This window comes from Manis pentadactyla, chromosome 4 (genome assembly GCF_030020395.1).
Source record: "Manis pentadactyla isolate mManPen7 chromosome 4, mManPen7.hap1, whole genome shotgun sequence".
NCBI classification, from domain to species: Eukaryota; Metazoa; Chordata; class Mammalia; order Pholidota; family Manidae; genus Manis; species Manis pentadactyla.
In genome coordinates, this window is record NC_080022.1 from 174,566,607 (window position 1) to 174,586,850 (window position 20,244).

Here is a 20,244-nt window from a genome sequence, read left to right on the forward strand (position 1 = left end):
TAAAAAATCCCATTACCCAACCCCATCCCAGACCCATTAAATCTGAGTTAGGGTGGGACCCCACATCAATATTTGTTAAGCTTTCCCAGGGGTTTCTAATGCAGAGTCACTGTAGTAGAAGAATATTCAGTGGTATAGAAATATGGCCATTGTGTATTGTTAAGTGAAGAAAAGCGGATTTATCTAACAGAGTGTACTATATGACTCCTTTTTGGTAAATTTCTCTATGTATGCACACACATGCATGCAGACTCGCGTATATGAACAACAGACGCTGTAACATTGACAGTGCTCACCTCTGTAGGATAGGGCTATGAGAGATTTTGATTTTTTATCTTTTTGGTTATCTGTATTTTCTGTATGTTCTACAGTGAACATTGTTATCTTGTAAAAAGTACAAAAAAGATAAATAGTCATCCTAAAAAGTTACACTTTTCATTTTGGGAAAAAAATGCAGAAATGAGCATCTAATCAAACAAGGGGTCCTGGTGTCATTTGTGTACACGGCACACCCTTAGGGGTGCTGGCCCTGCAGCCCAACACAGAGGCAGGTCCCAGCCTCAAGGAGACACCAAGGCTCTGTGAGTTAGGCAGCCAGAGGTAAGCCTCAGGGTTCTCAGGCGCTAAATGGGATGAGCGCGACCACCTCGCAGGATGAACGGCGTGAATGTGCAAATACCTGGCACAAAGTAGGTGCTCAGTCAAGTTTGCTTCTTTTTCCATAAGCAGCTCACAGAGTCAGAACCTGCAGCCAGTCAGCTTCTTGCTGTTCTTGCTGAAGGAGGATTAGCATTGCCGGAACTGGATCTGCCCCAGTTCACACACAGCTGGCCCTGCTGCTATTGCTGGTGGGATAAGCCAGCAGCCACTGCTCCTCGGCTTTGGCTTGGAATCTCTGCTGTTCCTGGAACTTCTGCCCGCTACCTAGAAAGACTCTGGCTTCTCATCAGCACAACCTGTTGACCCTCCTATCAACATAGCCTGTATGCTCTACAACAGCACCCATCCCCAGACTGGGTCTCATCTACATAAGAAGGGTTTTCAGTCTTCCTGAGGAAGATTCCCTTCTTCTTTTTTTGCCATGTAAAGTTCTAAGTTTGTTTGTTTATTTATTTATTTTTATTAAGGTATCATTGATACACAATCTCATGAAGGTTTCACATGAGCAACATTGTGGTTACTACATTCACCCGTGTTACGCCCCCCGATGCTCCGTTGCAGCCACTATCCATCAGTGTAGTAAGATGCCATAGAGTCACTACTTGGGAAGACTCACTTTTTTTGTTGTTTTGTTTTGCACTCATTTATATTTCTTAGAAGTTCATATAATACAGCATATGCCTTTTTTCATCTAACTTCTTTCACTCAGAATAATTGTTTTAAGGATTCTTCTATATTGTAGTACATATCATTAGTTCATTACTTTTATTTCTGAGTAATAATCCACTGTATGTCTACACGATAGTTTATTAACCTGTTAAACATTTGGATTGTTTCCAGTTTTTCGATATTACAAATAAAGCCACTATGAAAAAGTATATACAAGTCTTTGCGTGATCATATGTTTTACTTTCTTCTGGGTAAATGCCTAGAAATGAAATGGCTGGAAGAATTAGTATATGTACATTTAAGTACCAAAAAATTTTTCAAAGTGGTTGTATCATTTTACATTCCTACAAGCAGTATATTACAGTTCTAATTCTTCTGTATCCTGAACAACAGTTGATATAGTCAGTATGTTAATCCCAGCAGTTCCAGTAGGCACGTAGCGGTGTCATTGTGGTTTTAGCTGCATTGCTGTTGTGACTAAGGATGTTGGTCATGTTTTCATGTACTTGTTTGCCATCTACATTTCTTTGGTGTTGCCTGTTCAAATATTTTGCTTGCTTTTAAAAAACTATTTCCTTATTGAATTTTGCGAGTTCTCTATGAATTCTGATGCAAGTCCATTGTCACATATGTAATTTGAAAATATTTTTTCCTAGTCTGTGCCTGATCTTTAAGTTTTCTTAACGGCGTCCTTGAGAGCAGATGTTTTTAATATTGATAAAGTGATTTAACAGTTTACACTTTAGTGAATTTTTCTTTCAGTGTTGTAATTCAAAATCTTTGCCAAACCCAAGGTCACAGAAGTTTATTACTTCTGTTTTTTCCTTCTGGCTTTATAGTTTTAGGTTTTACATTTATAGCGAGTCATTTTACATTATGTTTTAATATGGTATGAACTGTCGGTCAAAGTTCCTTTTTTTTTTTTCTTTTGGCATGTAGCTATCCAGTCGTTCCAGCACCATTCAATAAAAACAGTACTTCTTCTTTCTCCACTTACTTGCCTTTTCACCCTTTTTGAAATCAGTTATTCACAAATGTGGGCGTCTGTTTCTGGACTCTCCATTTTGTTTCACTGTTTGACAACCTTTATGTCAATTCCCCATGATCTTGATTGTGGTAGCTGAATAGTAGGTCTTGGATCCTTGATGTGTTCTTCAGATTTATTCTTCTTTTTCCAAAAATTTTTGGTTATTTTAGACTATTTGCATGTCCGTATCAATTTTAGAATCATTTTATCAATTTCTACAAACAAATCTACTGCAATGTTGATTGGGATTTATTTGAACCAGATCATTTTAGAAAATTGGTATCTTATCAGCATTAAATTTTCCATCCACCCAAGAAGATGATATGTATCTCTATTTCTTTGGGTCCTATTTTGGTCAGCAGTGCTTTGAAGCTCTCACCGTACAGGCCTTTCTCATCTTTTGAGATTTAGCTTCAATTATTTCATATTTGTTGATGCTATTGTGAATGGCATCTATATAAGTTTTCGGGTGCTGAGAAACAAGTCACCACAAGCTTAGTGGCTTAAACATCGTCAGTTTCCATGGGTCAGGAGTCTGAGCATGGGTGAGTCGGGCCCACTGCTCAGCGCAGCCAAGGTTGCCATTAACGGATGAGCCATGTCAGCACTGCTGGGCTCAGTCTCACCCAGGTTGGTGGCACGATTCAGTCCCTTGAAACTTTCAAACTCGTTGGGCTTCCATCCATCGGAAGACTCACTTTTAATAAAAATGACGATAGTAGCTGGCCTGTACCGACCCTGTACACCCTGGGCTTGCATCCTCTGTCTCTCCACCTCAACACTACAGGGTATGTGATAGTGTGCCCATTTCACAGGTGAGGCTCAGAGAGGTGAAGGAACTCGTTCAAGGTCACACGACCAGTCAGTGGCAGGCCTGTGTGGCTCTGAAGTTTCTCTAGTGTACCACAGTGCCTCTCAGCTGTCTCTGGCCTAACTTCTACCTCAAAAGGCAGACATTCCCCAGCTGATTCTAATGTGCAGCCAAGTTTAATAACCACGGTTATGAAAGCAGTGATTCTCAACGTTGACTATGGAATCGCCTAGAAAGCTGTTTCAAATGCTGGGGTTGGGAGTGGGACTTGGAGGGCATAGAGGGTGGTGGGAAAGGTGGAGTTGGGAGGAAGGGAAGTGGGCAGCAACCGGAAGGGGACACTCGGGGCCTCCTGGGTTGCAGGAATGCGCTTCTTGATCTGGGCGCTGGCTGCATTCATTTTTGTGAAAATTATTGAGCTGCACATTTATGGTTTGTGTACTTTTCTATGTACCTGTCATTCTGTAGTAAAAATTTTTTAAGGAAATTTTAAAAAGCAGTCATCATCAGGCACTTGATTGCCTCCTGGAAAAAGGCCGTCTGTGGCCCTGGACCCGTCATCTTGAGGGTGCTTTTCACAGCATCAAGCAGTTGTTGGCCTCTGTGTCCCTGCCTGTCCTTGACAATGAGCACACCTGCTTTCTTGCCGCCGACGCTCTTCCTTGGGCTGATGCCGTGCTCAGCTACAAAATGCTCACGGCCGCTGCAGTAGCAAGTACAGCAGTCAGGCCCTGTGGCTGGGCTCCGCAGCTCCTCCCTCCCCACAGCTGGACTCACATGACCCCCTCCTGCCCGAGCCCTGGGAACTAGGGCAGCAGGGATGTAAACAGCAACAGCCCAGCGCCTGGGCTAAACTATGAGTCTCTTGCATTGTGTCATAATTCGAGTCCTGGACATGTTTCCTGGTCTTCACTTACAGACTCTGATGTTTAGCTGGGTTCACGGATGTGTGAAATGAAGACTATATTTCCCTTTGTCATTTGCTGCTATGTGCAGTCAGGTGACTCAGTTCTGGCCAATAGAATGTAAGTGAAGTAGTCTGCACAATTCTGGGAGTTGCCTTAAAAAGAGAGTGCTCTTCTACTTCTACTCTTTCCTGCTATCTGGAATATGGCATGGAAAGGCTGAGTTCCAGCAGCCCTGTTGTACCATAGGGTGAAGCCACGTTTGAGGAAAGGAGACAAGAATGGCGAGCCTGGATCCCCTCTCTGTGTCTCTGCTTTGCACCATGAAGCACCCTGTTGGCTGTGGACTGACTCAGGTTGTCTTCACACGAGAAAGGAATAATCTACCTGGTTCTAGCCAGTGATATGTTGGGTTTTCCATTCCTGTCAACCCAACTTAATCCTAACTAACACTTAGGGCTTCTAACTTGAGTCTTGGCCTGAGTTCTGTGTTGGTCACTCGCCTACTGTGACGATATGGGTCCTGGCTTGCTCCTCCTTTAATGGATACACTGTTTCAGCCCCACCTCCGTGGCTAGACCCTGCCACTTGCTGGTGTGCCCCGTCCACGCTGCCTCTAGGATTTTGTGCTGCTGGGTTTGCCTCTGGCCAGGAGGGAGTCCAGCCCACTCCTCTGGTTGCTTTCCTAGAGTGAGCCCTGCTTCCCTCTCAACCCTTTACACTTGGCTCCTGTCCACAGGCTGGCCACTCTCTGGACATCTACCACAGGGCCATTGCCGACAGCACCTCCCCCAGTGGACAGGTCCAGGAGCAGCCAGGTCCTGAGATACAAAAACAATGGCACCTTCATTCATTTATTCGACTGATATTCATCAAGTGTCAGTCATGGACACTGGGAACACAACTAAGATGAGATCTGGTGGCAGGACTAGTGCAGGGGGTACACACACAGGCTGTGCAGTGAGACCACCGGACACGGTGATCACAGAAATTTTCAGGGGTTTCCTTTAAGGATATGCCCTTGACCTTGGTTACATGTGAAAGCCCACGTGAATCACTATACCTCCCCAGTCAGCTTCCCCGTCTGAACATGACTGGGCTGAACTGGATGATGTTTGAGATTCTGTACAGGTCTGTCCTCCCGTGAAGGGAGAAAGGGGCCCAGGAGCCCTTAGGCCCGGCTTTGCCACCCTGCCAGACCCGTGGTCTGCTGCCTGATTTAGGGTCTTAAAACATTCCCATTAATTATTTATTCTGCTTCCATGGATTGAATAGGGCTCAGTTCTTCCAGTGACAGCTCCCTTAAGCCCTGTGAGCTCAGTGTCCTCACTGGAAAGGGAATAATCACATGTACCCAGTATCTTCACAGAACTCATGAGATGATACCCTGGGTGACTGATAGTAGATGAGAGGAAGTTTCTCTTTATAGAACTAGTCTAGCTCATAAATGTGGAAGAAATGGCAGAATTAGAATACCACCGTTTTTCACTTCCAAGGGATTAATGGGTTGAGGCATTGAGCATCAACAGCTACTAATAAAGAGGAATCCAACTAGATATTAAGTCTCTTCTATGGAGGAACATAGCACCTACTATGAAGTAGTCTTGCCAAAAAATTCAAATCTTATTTTGTTCAAATCTCTAGAATCAACTCTCAATTTATGGGACCTATAGAAGACAGACCAACGTGGTCGACTACATTGTGGGTTTGCGATAATCAAAAACCAGACTGAACAGTCTGTAGGATACATGGCATGCTTTCTTCAACAATAAATTGCAAAGAAAAAGAAAGATGAAAGAGGAACCTATAGGTTCAGAGACTTAAGAGACATCAATCAATCACAACTGAGTGCATCTTATTTGGATCTTGATTTAGTCAAACTAAAATGATTTTTGCCATGAAATGATTGGAAATTTGAATACTGACTGAATATGTGATGATATTAAAGAATTATTGCTTTAAGAAAGACATGTCATGTGTAAATAATAATTGACAAAGTGAGATGATGTGTGAATAACAATCGATAAAGTACCAAGAAGTGCCAGCAGCAAGGACCTATAATGAAATAAGGCAGAGGAGCATGGGAGGAGAGACGCCAGGGGTCCTATGCCCAGCTTGGCCATTAGCTCACTGTGTGTGGCCTTGGTCAAGTCCCTTCCCCTCCCCAGGCCTCAGTTTTTCCATCTGTGAAATGAGGCCAGTGGACCCAATGGGTCTGTTTGGGCCTGTTTAACTCTGGCCTTTTGCTTTCTCCTCACATGTGCAGGCTGGAGCCTTTACTTGGTGCCTGTATCAACCCCTCCATGTGTCCACGAGAGCAGAAAAGCAGCAGGGTGGGCAGAAGCCCAGAGCTGTTGGCCCCTGCAGAACCTGGAACAGAAGAGGCCACCTCCCTGAGGCACCACGCCCAGAGGATCAAGCTGCATGATCCCAGGTGGGCTGGTTCACAGCCAAGGGAGGGTGTCCAGGAGAGACACCATTGGAGGTCTTCACATGAACCATAGGCAGGGGTATCTGTTCACTGAGATGCTTTGGCCTTGTTCTGATGACCAGGGCCTTCTGGAGAGTTCCCTGAGCCTGCAGCTGGTCTGGTCCCCTGCTCTGGTCTCTAGTTGAGATGGGTTACTGCTGCCTTTGACATACTCCTGTGGGCATAAATGAACCATGTCACTGGATGGCTAATATCATCTGGCCCTCAATTCCTTGTTGCTGGCTTCTGCCCACCTGCCCTTCAAATACTATCATTATGCAAGTATCAGTGTAAGCACAGAACCTCACATACTGTAAATGTGCAGCAAATAAATGGGGAGGACTTCCCTCCTGGCCCATCAGAGGTGCTTCAAATTCTCTTGAAACATCAGGAACTTTATCTCCAGAAGGTTAAGCTAAAACCCCCCACCTGGTACCCACATCAACCAGTTCAATACACAAACTAAATAATATTCTAACCCCAAAGAGCAAGAAAGATCATTCCATTAAAGTGGAAAAGATCATTTCATTAAAGCAGTATAGAATATCAGCTAAGCCCACCATGTTGGTGTCAAACTTGGATTTGAATCCTTGCTCTGCCTTCTAGTAGGTCTGTGATTTAAGTTAGTCTCTTAACCTCTCTGTAGCTAATTTCACAACAGTACTGTGAAGATGAACAGTTTCACGGCATGCAGCAGTGTTTAGCATCGTGCCTCACACACTGGGAGGGCTCAATCTGTGTTAGCAAGGGTTTTTATTGGGAGGCCTCCACTGGAGTATCCCATGGGTGCCCCACCAGCACCTCCCTACCCCTAACTAAACCTCCTCCACTTTCCCTCTCCCTTTTAAGAGTGATCTTTCCAGTGCTTCACTCTTTCGCCTGATTGACTAAGCCTCTGATGTTGCAAGGTCGAGTAACAGAAACTTGCCTTGTTTTATAATGGTGGGGTTACAGGCAAGGTCAGTGCAGAGGGTACGCCCAGCCTGGGGTTCTTCCAGAGGCATCTTTAGAATCATGAACCCAGTTCTTTGCCAGAAACCATGGTTTGGTTCCAAAGCCCAGCAGTTGGCCACTCCACGCAGAAAGGTACAATGCCATGTGGCCTGAAGCATAGGAACTAAGATTAAGCAGAGAAGGATGCAGGCAGATTTTTAGCTCAGTGGAAAGATTTAATAATTCTCAGTGGGCTGACCACCAGGGTGGTATATTTCTTTTTAAGATGTGTGAATGGTATGTTTGGACTGGACCGTGTTGGGATTTTTCCAGTCTATCAATTACCCAGCCTCATTCACTAAGGTCCATGTTTGCTTTTCCAAAGGCTTGATTGTTTTCACTTATCTTATATTTCACAACACAATCCAAGGGCTTTTCATTGGCACTTCCCTGAACAGAAATAAGACTTCGTTCTTGCCCCGTGCTCGCAGACCAGCAGCAGGGATTGGTGCTTCTCAACCTGCTGGGGGCCTCTCTCAGGGCAGAATGTAATGTTATGGTAGAAAGTGTTTAGTAATGCTTTTGAGGCAGCAAGGCTTTAGAACCCTCTACTGCAAATGTAACTTTCAGTTATATTTACCTTCTTGCATAACCTACCCACGTCATCATTATTAAAGGAGTCTGTTAGTGGTAACCTTTGTCTTCGGGGTGGCTTGTCCTTGCGAGGAATTCATTCCAGAAACTTTGAAGAATTCAGTTGACCCAACATGATGCTACAGAGAAGGATCGCAAGTGTGGTGGGACAGGTAATAGGCAGGTTCTCTAGTCTTTGTTTCTTAACTGCGTTTTTAACATACACCCCCCCCATTTCCCGCTGAATCCAATTAAATATGTTATGCATTCATTTGTATGCTTTGCTTCTTCCTGTGTTCCCTGCAAATGTTTTCCTTTTACTTGTTCTGGTTTCTTGAGTTGAATGCTCAGCTTGGAATGAAGACAGTGAAGACTATAAATTTACTTCTAAATACAGTTTGGTTAAATTTCAGAAACTTGATATGTTAGTGTAATTTCCATTGTTTGAGAAGCCTTCATTCCAGATCTTAATGTGTCTTTGGCCCAGTAATTATTCAGGGGATAAAAACTGTGTGTGTTATTCTTTTAAAGCTACAAGAAATTGGGGGTTTTAATTGTAGCCAGACTATAGGGCCTATATAATTCCCCCTCTTTGAGAAACTGGAGGTATTATTTGTAGCCTGATTTATAATCAATTCTTTGTAACCTAGGTTATAATTAATTTGTGACACTATTCCTGAAGTATTTGAGAGGGTATAGATTCTGTGGCAGTAAAGTACAAGCCTGATAATAAAGCCAAAAATTTTGGTCTTGTTAATATATGGTTTAAATATATCTCAGTGGTGACTGTCTTCTCGTGTATTTTTCCTGGAACATAGAATGCCTGTCAGATCTGCAAGCTCTCCTTTTTCAGCTTTGGTGTGTTTGTCCCCATTTAAGTTTCTAGTCCTTGTCGTCCATATCCATCCTTTTTTTGGTCTCATGGCTTTCCACATGACTTTCTGTCTGTATTCTGAAAACTTCTCAAATGTATGACTCCAGCCTTGATGTTTCTGCCGCATGGATTCTGCTTTCTGCCTTCAATGCAGATTTCATTTCTGTCGCTAGATTTTATGCTTATCTTCTACATTTCAGCAGGCTGTATCTTTTTGGGGTTTCCTCATACTTTATTACAAACTCAAAGCAGACATTCTTAAATTTTCCTGTTTTTGATAGTAATTTATCTCCGGAAGCATGCTTTTGCTGTTTTGCCCTTAGAACTGATAAGAGAAGCCCCCAATTGGGCCTTATGCTTTAGGGAGCCCCAAATACAAAATAATTAAGTTTATTAAGGACCACAGGATGCCTCCCTTACTCAGAATCTGGCACTCCCCACCGGCAGAGCACCACCAAACCTGCAGTCTACTGACTAACAATGACCAGGCCCCTGAGAGATGCTTCTACACCTCTTATCCTATGCCCATGGGGAAAAAAAAGGTTTCATGAAGGCTTAATGGGGCCCCTGCTAGATTCTATTTCAGAGCACAGAGAGGCTTTGAGAAGTACTTACATAAGAGAAAAGACTAATTAACCCGTTAGAGTTTTCCTCTCAGATAACCTGAATGCAATAAATTTGAGGACAATGAAATATCATTTTCCAGCAGTGCTGAGTGTATTTCTTCTTGTTTTTGTGTTCCTATTCATGGTTCTGGAGGTAAACATGAATTAGTACAGTATTCACCTCAGTTGTAAATGGAAGCTGAGGACATTTTTGCAATATTACATAAATCACATTACATACCACTCTTAAATTTGTGCATATGTCTAGACTTTAGACATAACATGACACTAGTTCTTTACACTGGCAAGGAGATGGACACTGAATGATAGAATTACAAATTTAAAAAATTTTTAAAGAAGTTATTTAGGTTTATAACTTCAAAAATAACTATATTAGATAACTTATTAAAACTTAAAATTTTAAATAAAATTTATAAGCTAAGTAAAATTTAAGTTAAATTTTAAAGTTGAAAGTTATTTATTGAAGTTTAAGCTTTCAAAGAGTAAAATAACATGTTTGGATTTATGTGAATAATTTTGGTAGAAAAATTCATATTCATTAATTTTAATTTGTACTTTGCCTTTTGAAGTATTAGGTATTTTTCCCAAAAAATGCTAATTAAAAAAATTAATAAGTAATCTATATGTAAATGTATATTTTTAAAGAATATATATTTAAAGATTTATGCTTTGAATGTTTTTAACCCTTAAATATATTTTAAAATCTTGATAATAATATGTAATTAATAATTTTGCGCGAAGGAAATAAGAAAAATGAATTCCATGGAATATTTATAATCATTTATGAACTATATATATGTTCATTACTCATCTTAACATTGTCAGCCCATTAGCAGAGGACCCAGCATGTCCTGGGGCATTAAATTCAATCATCTTTGGTATTTTGTTGACTTTTAGTCATATACAAACCACCGTTTCATACGCAATTAAAAATGTTATCCTTTTAAAAGAATATCTGTCAGAGTATGAGGACAGACATATTTTATTTAACATTAGTTTGATAACTTGTAAATATTTAGACAGATGATCTATGGCCTCCTTCTCCCCAGGCTGTGACATCCAGAATTTATTCCTGGGCCCCAGGTTGGATTTTCCAGTTCCTTGAATGGTAGAATCCATCACAGTTCCTGTCTGTCACAGTTTCCCGTGGGGGCAGAGGGTCCTTCCGGTGCTACCATCATCCCCTGTAAGATTTTAAGCTGCAGGGAGCCCCTGCCCAGGCCAAATTGGAAGCCTCTCCTCCCACCCAGGGCTCTAATTCTGTACAGACAAGTTTGTTTGGATCATCTGAGACAACCTGCAAAATTTGGGCCACAATGGGTACCTCATAAAGTGCACTTGGATAATGCTCCCTTCCCAGGGTTCTGCCTCCTCCCCAGCTCCCTCCTGCTTCACATTCCAAGATGCAAAGTGCTGCTGCCCTGCTGGGAAGAGAAGTTTGCTGGCAGAGGGCTTGGGGGCAGCACTGCCCATTTAGAAAGCTCTTCCTGCTTTCTTTCTGCCAGACCCTGGCGTCCTGTTTCAGAGGGTAGAGTAACCATCACTAACAAAACTTCCTCATGCCTCCTTTTTGCTGCAGTTGGTGGAAATGTCTGACAGACTTCCTTGGTGACTAGTGATACTGAGATGTGTGGCCTTCATGGGGGGTGACAGGTTGTCATGTCACCATTGCACAGCTGGTTAACCCCATGCCGACTCTGCTATGCAAATCTCTTTTGGTTGCCAGTGATAGAAAGCCAGGTAAAACTTGTTTACATAGGGAGGGACATTTATTGAATTACAGGATTGCATTTAGGGCAGGAGTGCGTTTAGGTTGCAGAAAGGGTGGATTCAGGGGCTGGAATCCTGTGTGGACTCTGTTCTCTCTTCAAGGAGATTTATCTTCTCAGATGGGCTGTATCTGCATGATTCCAAACTGTTGGCCTCTGGCCCCCTGCCCGGAGATGTCCCCTGAGAAACTGAGCTGCTCCACTTAGTTTCCATTCAAAGTACACGCGTTGGGTAGTAGGCATACCCTGTCGCCCGAAGCACCGTGCTCTGTGACTGGCAGCCCCTACTAAAGCCCCACAGGGGAAGGAGTTCCCCCAAAGGTGGTACTGTTCCCAGAAGGGAAGGGAGGTGGGCAGACAGAGCAGCCAGCACTCTCCACCCCGTCCCACCGCGGGATCTCCCTCAAAGTCATCACCAATCCTTCCAGGCCCATTGCCATTTCTGTCTGAAGATTGGATAGGCCTCAAGACAGAACCATCTGCATGGTTAAGACCAGAGTATTTCCAGGGGAGTGATGACATCACAGAACTGGGGTTCCAGAAGGTGGGAGTGGCCCAGCACTCTTGCCTTTTTTAGAACATGGAGGGCTGAGAGCAGGGTGGGGCTAGAGTATAGTTCATGAGGAAGAGGAGGCTCCTACCCAAGGGCTTTGTTCTACAGATTCTCACAGAAAGCCCAGGACACGTGGGACCCGAGGTCAGAGAGGGATAGGAGAAAGGTAAGCTTGGGAAGGGGAGGTCCGAATGCATCTGCCAGAACCACTGTTTTCCCCAAGGAAACCCCAAGAGGGGACTTGGTGGGCTGAGGTGGTGCTCCCCGCTTCCTGAAGCTCAGTGACATCTGTTTCTGGAGGAACCTACTGAGGGCAGAGTAGGGATGCATTAGACATACAAAAAAAAGTATTTGTTGTTTGTCTGATATTCTAATGTAACTGTAGTTAGGGCATCCTATCATTTTATTTGCTAAATCTGGCAACTCTAGGGTGGGAGAGAGAGGAAAAGAATGGTCACAAGCTCAGGCTGGTATGGAGTGGGTGTTAGAAGACAGAACAAAAGATGCCTGAGGGAACAAGGCCATCGGGCATCCACCTTGTCCAGGCAGAAACTGCCTGACTCATGGAGCTGGTGGGTGGAGGAGGCCAGGCCTTGGCGCTCAGGCACACGCGCCCAGTTTAAGGGGAAAGCCGCAAGTACACGTGCACGCACACACACACACCTAGTGACAGAAACAGCCCCATTCTTTGGTTGCATAGTGTTGACTGCTTTGAAGAATTTAGCCCAGTTGTTTTGTGGATTTTCCCCTCAGTTTGTCTTTATCCGATGTTTCCTCAAGAACAGATACAGGTTATGCATCCCTGGTGAGAATACTGCCTAAGTGATGCACGTCCTCAGGGTTACACAGCTGGAGGCCCATAATCTCTGTGACCCTTATTGGTGGTGTTAATTTTGATTGCAAGGTCAAAATGCCTTCTGGTTTCTCCACTGTATACTTCCTATTTTTCCCATGTACAATGTGCATGGAGCTTTAAGACCATGTACATATCCAATTCTTCATCAAGCTTTCCACCACCTTCCCACTTGAGAGTTAGCATCCACTGCTGATTCTTGATCAAACCAAACTGTGATGGTTGTGGAAAGGTGATTTTTCAACGTCGTGACTACCTCTACATTTGGTGGTCAGCATTTTCTGGTCAGGAAGAGCTCCCCCCTTCCTCTCCACTATGTATCTATTTATTTATTACTATTATGGACTTACAGGTTCCTGTCTCATTCAGTGGGCTATAATCCACTATCATTATTTATTTTAATGGTCAAATTGTCCCAGATAACCCTGGAACCACTAGGCAAAGTTTTCTCAGCTACAACACCAAAAGTACAGGCAGCAAAAGAAAAAAAATAGATAAATTAGTCTTCATCAAAATTTAAAACTTTTGTGTTTCAAAGAATACCATCAAGAAAGTGAAGGGTAACCTACTGAACATGTGGATATCATGTACCTGATAAGGTTCCAATATCCAGAATATATAAAGAACTTTTACAGCTCAATAATAAAAGGACAGATAACCCAACTAAAAAATGGGCAAAGGATCTGAATAGACATTTTCTCCAAAGAAAAATGGCCAATGAGTACATAAAAAGATAATCAACATCATTAGCCATCAGAGAAATGCATATTAAAACTGCAATGTGATACTACTTCAGACCCATTAGGATAGCTTTAATCAAAAAGACAAATAATAATAAGTGTTGATGAGGATGTGGAGAAATTGGAACCTGCATACACTGCTGATGGGGATGTAAAATGGTGCAGCCAATTGTGAAGTCTTGCAGCTCCTCAGAAGTTTAAACTTTAAATCACTGTATGACCCAGCAATTCCACTCCTTGATATACACCCAAAGAAAGGAAAATGTTTATTCACATACAAACTTGAATATTTACAGCAGCATTATTCTTAATAGCCAAAAAGGAGAAGCAATCCAAATGTCCATAAACTGGTGAATACATTAACAAATTGGGATAGCTCTACACACTGGAATACTAGTCAGCCATGAAAGGGAATGAAATACTGATATATGCCACAGCATGCATGAACCTTGAAGACATTATATTAAGTGAAAGAAGCCACAGAAAAGGCTACATAATGAATGATTCCATTTATATGAAATGTGAGAATAGGCAAATCCATAGAGATAGAAAGGAGAGTAGTGGTTGCCAGAGGCTGGAGGAAGGTGGAATGGGGAGGGACTGCTAATGGGTACTGGGTTTCTTTTGATGCTGGTGAAAATGTTCTAAAATTGACTATGGTGATAGTTGCACAGTTCTGCAAATATACTAAAACACTGTTGAATTGTACACTTTAAATGATTTAATTATATGGCATGTGAATTATGTAGTATGAATTTTATCTCAATAAAGCTGTTACCAAAAAATGTTCTAGATTTGGCCAATGGGTGTCCCTTTGAGCGAGCTGTCATGGCCATTTGACATGCCCGATTCTGTATTTTGAGCACTTCCTTTTTCTGGCACAAGATAATCCAGACTTATCTCATACCCTTTTCTCCTCCAGCCTGGGAATCAGCTATATTCCCAGGAGTCCTGCCTCCAGTTCAGGGGGGAATGGGAAACAAACATCTGGACATTTAGTATTTCCTTTAATGACTATGACAACCCTATTAAGTAGGTATTGGCATATCTTCATTTTATAAATGAGGCCCAGAGGTTAAGTATGTTTCCAAGGTCGCACAGCAACCCCACCTTTGAAAGGAGGCGATATGATTACAAGGTGAAGCCTGTGTTCCTCACTCATCCCTACACACACACACACACACACACACACACACACACATGAGTGTGAAAGTGAAAGTTATTCTACCACAACATCACTCTTACTTGCTTTATGATATGCACCTTTGAGTGGAAACAAAAGGATAGCAGTTATAACCAGCCACCTGGGAATTGTGCAAGGCAGGACATACTCTTGGGGAAGGTCACATGTCATGTGTCCGGATGCTCAAGTACAACACACAAAGACTGGTGAAGCACAATCCTCATGAATCTCCTTTGCCAACTTCAGTCCCCATCCTGGTACCCAAAGGCCCACAGCTGGGTGACCATTCCTACAGTGAGAATAGCTAAAGGAGGGATGGACACCTACAGAGGAAAGGAGATTGGCCTTGGTTTTTAACTGTTTAATATGGGCAGTAGGTACATAGAGGTTCATGTATTCTCTCTCCTTTTGTAAATGTTAAAAATTTTCTGTAATGAAATTTTTTTCTGTGTAAAATGTATAATAATATGCATTCTTATTATACATTATTATTAATAAGTAATAAATAAGAGGAAAGGGACTGGAAATGCCAGGTGGGAGCAGAGGGCGAGTGAGGCCATTTGGCTGCTCTCTGCAGATTCCTCAGGCTCTTAGAAGACCAGCAGGATGTCTGTGAGAGCTAAGAACCACAGGCCCCTGACTGCCCCTTCTCCCCTCTGAAGATGACGACGGTGCTACTCTTCTCCTTGGTCAGCTGCCTGCTTGCCATACACCAGGCCAATTTAATCACCTGCTGTGACTTGGCCAAGGTGCTGCACCAGGAAGACCTGGATGGGTTTGAGGGCTACTCCGTGAGTGACTGTGAGTGCCACTTCCTCACACCCACCCACCTGTTTCTCCTCCTCTCCCGGTTATGCCCTATGTAGCTATTTTTCTTTCTCTCTCATTCATCTTTAAAAGCCAAGTTCAAAAAGTCACTCTCTCCAAGAAGCCTTTCCCAACATTCCATATTCATTCAATAGTTATCAACTATGCACTTATTTAATGTACCACTAACTATATCAGGCACTGGGAATACAGACATCAACAAAGCCCCTTCCCTTCTAGTAGTTCATGTTCTAGAGGAAGAGACAAGCAATAAAGAACACATAATTGTGGGAAGTACTTCCTGCTGGTGATAAATGCAATGCAGAAGAATAAAGCAGGGGTGATAGGTGACACCGTTCTAGAGGAAGAAGTCAAGGAAGGCCTCTCTGAGGAGGTGACATTGAGCTGCATGACATTGAGGGCTGCATGAAATAAAGGACCTGGTTCCCATTCAGGGAAGAGCATTCCAGGCAGAGGAAACAGCTGGTGCAGAGGCTGTGTTCTACTCCATGGTAGCGATGACTCCCTTTTGCCCAGAATTGGTGCACACCTATCTCACAAGACTTTCTCCTGTTACCTTGCTTTGTGCTTTTTTTAGGTACATATCTTCATTCTTGTTCTGTAGGCCCCTTGAAGGCAGCATTTGCACTTGATCCAGTTAAATGCCCCTTACTGGGCTTTGCACAGTTCCTGGCACACAGTGGGTGATCATTAAGTGCAGGGGTGGGGGTGAATGGACCAAAGGATGAGAGGAGATGCTAGTGGGTGTTTCTAGCCCTCTAGCCCCATCTAGCCTGTTAGGCCTTACTCCTTTCTTCTGATTCTTCATCTTGCCTTCAACTCCATTTTCCTTCTGCCTCAGCTTGGCCCCCTCTAAAAACCCTCTTCTTCCTGTTCTAAGGGCTGTGCCTAGCTTTTGTGGAAAGTAACTTCAACATATCAAAGGTATATGAAAATACGGATGGCAGCTTTGACTATGGCATCTTCCAGATCAACAGCCACTACTGGTGCAACGATAACCGAAGTCACTCAGAAAACATTTGCCGCATGGAATGCCAAGGTCGGGTCAGAGCCCCAGGGTGGGAGAGGTGAGAGAGATGACCAGGCTTTACTCACAGGACTTCTCTCCCCACTCAAAGCCTGGGAATATCCCCAGGGGGATTGACTCAAGGAATCCCAGGAATCCCTTTGCTGAGCAGAGAGTTTGACTGCTGGTCCTAATACCCAACCAGTTAGGAGACCGCACAGAGCTCGAGCAGCATCCAGAGGGTGCTGCACAGTCAGGAGTAACAGAGCAGCTGCAGAAGCAGCCAGCACTTATTGAGAATGTATGATATACTCAGCACTTCCCATGCACAGTTCATTTCATCCAACTTTCCATGCAATAGAAACTATTATGATCCCCACTTTACAGCTGAGCAAGCTGAGGCTCAGAGAACCAGTGCTGTACTCCAGGCTGGTGGCCCTGAAGGCTCAGCTCTAACCACTAAGTACCACTGTCTTTGGCTCATGGTCTGACCCAAGGCCAAGGGCAAACTCCCTGCCTCAGAGCTGAGCCAGAGGGCCTCACAGGTCTGTGACTGTCTCTCACCTCTTCCTTCATACTCTGATTAGTGTCCCTGGGCTTTTCACCTGAAGAGCCTCCTCTCGTTAGGCAGGACTTTACCCCAGTCCTTGTGCTGCCCGCTTAGGCATTTCCTTTGCTTAGCAATCCCCAAACTCGAGGCAAACCACCATCTACTCTGACCAGGAAGGACGGTGGCAAACAGGCCCAAATCTTAGTCCTGCTCCTCCCCCCAGCCACTCCTGACCTTCAGCAGCCAGTCAGAGAAGTCTAAATGGGCCTCTGGGGAGGGTCTTGCCTAATCTGGAAGGTCTCAGCCCCTGGGTGGGGTGTGACATGCTGGGAGCCCCAGTGTCTGACTCAGTCCTGAGGCCCTGCCTGTCTTCTGTGCTCTCAAGGTGTTCTCTTTCTCTCTTTCAGAACTGATGAGCCCCAATCTCCTCTCGACCATCAACTGTGCAAAAAAGATTGTGTCTGGAGCAGGGGGGATGAACAACTGGTGAGGAGGACCCTGTGGGCCTAAGTTAGCAGGCAGAGCCCCAAGAAGCATGTTGCAGAGAAAGGGACAGTAGTAGGCAAGAACTAGACCCTTTCTACAGTCCAGAAAAAGGTGGAAGAATGGCAGTACTTAGAACTCTGATTTAGAAGACCTGGGATCTGGTCTTTCTCTGCTATCGTATTAAATAAAACTCTCTTGGTTGTAGTAACAAAACAATATGAGTTAGCTGAAGATTTATTCTGAGAGGGCATGGCGTCTGACTGAGCCCACAAAAGGGGTGCAGCTGGGCCTCAGGGAGAGATGGAAGCAGAGTGGGAAACTGTCAGCATCCTTTAGCTGGCAGGTTTCTGCTTCTCTTGGTGCATTTGCTTCACTGCTCCCTCTGCGCATCAGTTTTCTTTGCTCCACATTCTGCAAGACAGACTTTGGCTGCCTCAAGTTTATAGGCTAACATCCTAAGTGACCACAGAGACTGGCTAGGCTCAGTCCTGGTCCAAGTGCTTGGGATAGAGAAGCTGATTGGCTCAGCTTGGACCTGCAGTCCCTGTTTGGTTCAGTCAGTTGTAGGCATGGGAGCAACTAAGCCATACAATCATAGCTGCCATGCAGACACCATCTCTATAATTGGCAGCAACATTTTCTTTAAAAAGTGTGTTGCTCATCAGCTAGGCAGACACCCCAAAAACCGCCAGCTTACCAGTGGATAGTTACTTAACTTTTATGAGCTTCAAACTGAATATATAAATAATATAAGTGGCTGCCTTTATAGGCAACTGTGAGGATGGAAGGAATAAAGTGCTTTACATACTATAAAAACACAACACAAAAGAAAGGACATTGATGACTACAAGGGCTGAGCTTTTTCTGACAGAGTCAATGGTTGTACCTGGGAATTTTTTTTTTTTAGTAACTCTCAATTCTCTACCTTCAGAGGAAGATTAATATGTAACAATGGGGAAGCATACTGAATGGGAGAAGAGGGCAAACACCACAGATAAAGGAAATTTAAAAGAAGAATCAGGCCACAGGAGGGCAGACAGAGCACTAGGAATGAAGGGGATTCTGTGAACTGCTCTGTGTGGAAGACCAGTTGCTGGGTGCTGTGTAGCCAGTTCACATGCAGCTACTAAGTAAGAAGCAAAAGCCAATCTGTTTTTTTCTCCACAGGGTAAACTGGAAGCTGCACTGTTCAGGCCGGCCACTCTCCTATTAGATGACAGGATGTCACCTGGAATGAGATGGGGGGCAGGCCTGCTGTGGGGTCATTCCAGAACTCTTCCTCACTTGGGAATTCTTCATTTCTTCTTCCCCTTGCCTCCATTTCATGTTATTTTCTTCCCTTCCCATTTATAAATAAAACTGACCAGAGGCCCAGGAATAGATGGTTTTCTAGGGCTTCTGTCTTGTTTCTATCCAGGCACAGGCCCAGGCCCCTGGTTCCTGACTGTCATTTGCAAAGCAGGAGGGCTACAATGAAGAAATCTCTATATTTTGGGAATTATTAAAGGATTACTTGTGCTAAGAATGTGTTACTTTATGTATTATTAATTCCACTTATATTTGAGTACTTTTATAGTAGGAGTGTGCTAGGTACTAGAAGGTGGAAGATAAAACTTAGCTATTATTGAGGTATCCATAATGAAGGTAGAATAGCAGAGACATCCAGGAATAACGGAGACAATGAATGAATGGATATGTACCATGAATACAATCTATAATGAAATGGGTAAGAGGATCTATAATTATTGGGTTGCAACAGCATCAGGATCTGAGTAATTCCTCCAAAGCCAAGTCTTTTTGAAATAAACAAAACTCAGAAGTACGTAAGAGGTGGGGCTCAAGGTCTGGTATACTGATGTGGAGAAATTAGTGATAGGGTGGAGAGATGGTGCCAGGTGCCAATGATTTGGGGGTACATTGGGAGAATGGGCTAGAATCTAGATAATTTTTTAAGGGGTTCTCTGGATAGGATCTGAATTGCTTGGAAGGTGTTCAGGTGGATTAGAACCTGCTTAAATACCTGCAAAGGCAGATAAGCAGCAGTTGGAGGAATGGCCTGCACATACCCACCATCAGTCGTGTATACATTGTAGTGTTTTCCTGGGCCACTCATGTTCCTCCTTCTATGCCTTAATTGCTTTAACTATAAAATGAGAGATTTGACTATTCAGATTCCCAGACTTCTGGATTTCACAGACCAGTAAAATGTCAAAAAAATTAAGACCATGGTAAGACTTTCTATTTTAATGCCCAAGTATTAAGCCAGCTATTCTCTATCAGCATCTCTTCATAAAACAATTTTTAGTATCAAAATTAAAGGAAGGTCATACTTGTAGGATAGTAAGATGGAATAGATTTCATGAAAATGTTTTTTTCTTAACATTCTAGGATTAAAATAAGGATCTTTAGAATTTATTTTCCCTTTCAGTTTGCTCCTCTGCAAAATAGCTATACAGCCCTTTTTCGGCACCATGAACTCCAATGTTGGGGCCCTACTCGGACCTACTGATTTTTTCAAATCTTTCTCTCACCCTGCCTCCCAACCTCCCACATCATCCCACCCCCACAAGCGCGCGCGCGCGCACACACACACACACACACACACACACACACACACAACACAGTTCAACAGAATCACGTAGGAAAATCAGGGAATTCTTAAGGATTT

At 43.5% G+C, this 20,244-nt stretch overlaps 1 protein-coding gene across 1 annotated transcript in view; it reads left to right on the plus strand.

Moving 5' to 3' along the window:
• The window catches only part of LYZL6 (lysozyme like 6), a 34,915-nt gene extending 15,820 nt beyond the window's left edge, over nucleotides 1-19,095 (plus strand). Inside the window, exons 2-6 of the mRNA XM_036899935.2 lie at nucleotides 6,339-6,506; nucleotides 15,284-15,507; nucleotides 16,415-16,573; nucleotides 17,498-17,576; nucleotides 18,744-19,095. Of these exons, the coding sequence (XP_036755830.2) occupies nucleotides 15,369-15,507; nucleotides 16,415-16,573; nucleotides 17,498-17,576; nucleotides 18,744-18,789 (423 nt within the window). The 5' untranslated portion in view covers nucleotides 6,339-6,506; nucleotides 15,284-15,368 and the 3' untranslated portion in view covers nucleotides 18,790-19,095. The remainder of the gene's footprint in view (nucleotides 1-6,338; nucleotides 6,507-15,283; nucleotides 15,508-16,414; nucleotides 16,574-17,497; nucleotides 17,577-18,743) is intronic.
• Nucleotides 19,096-20,244: the final 1,149 nt, after the last annotated feature.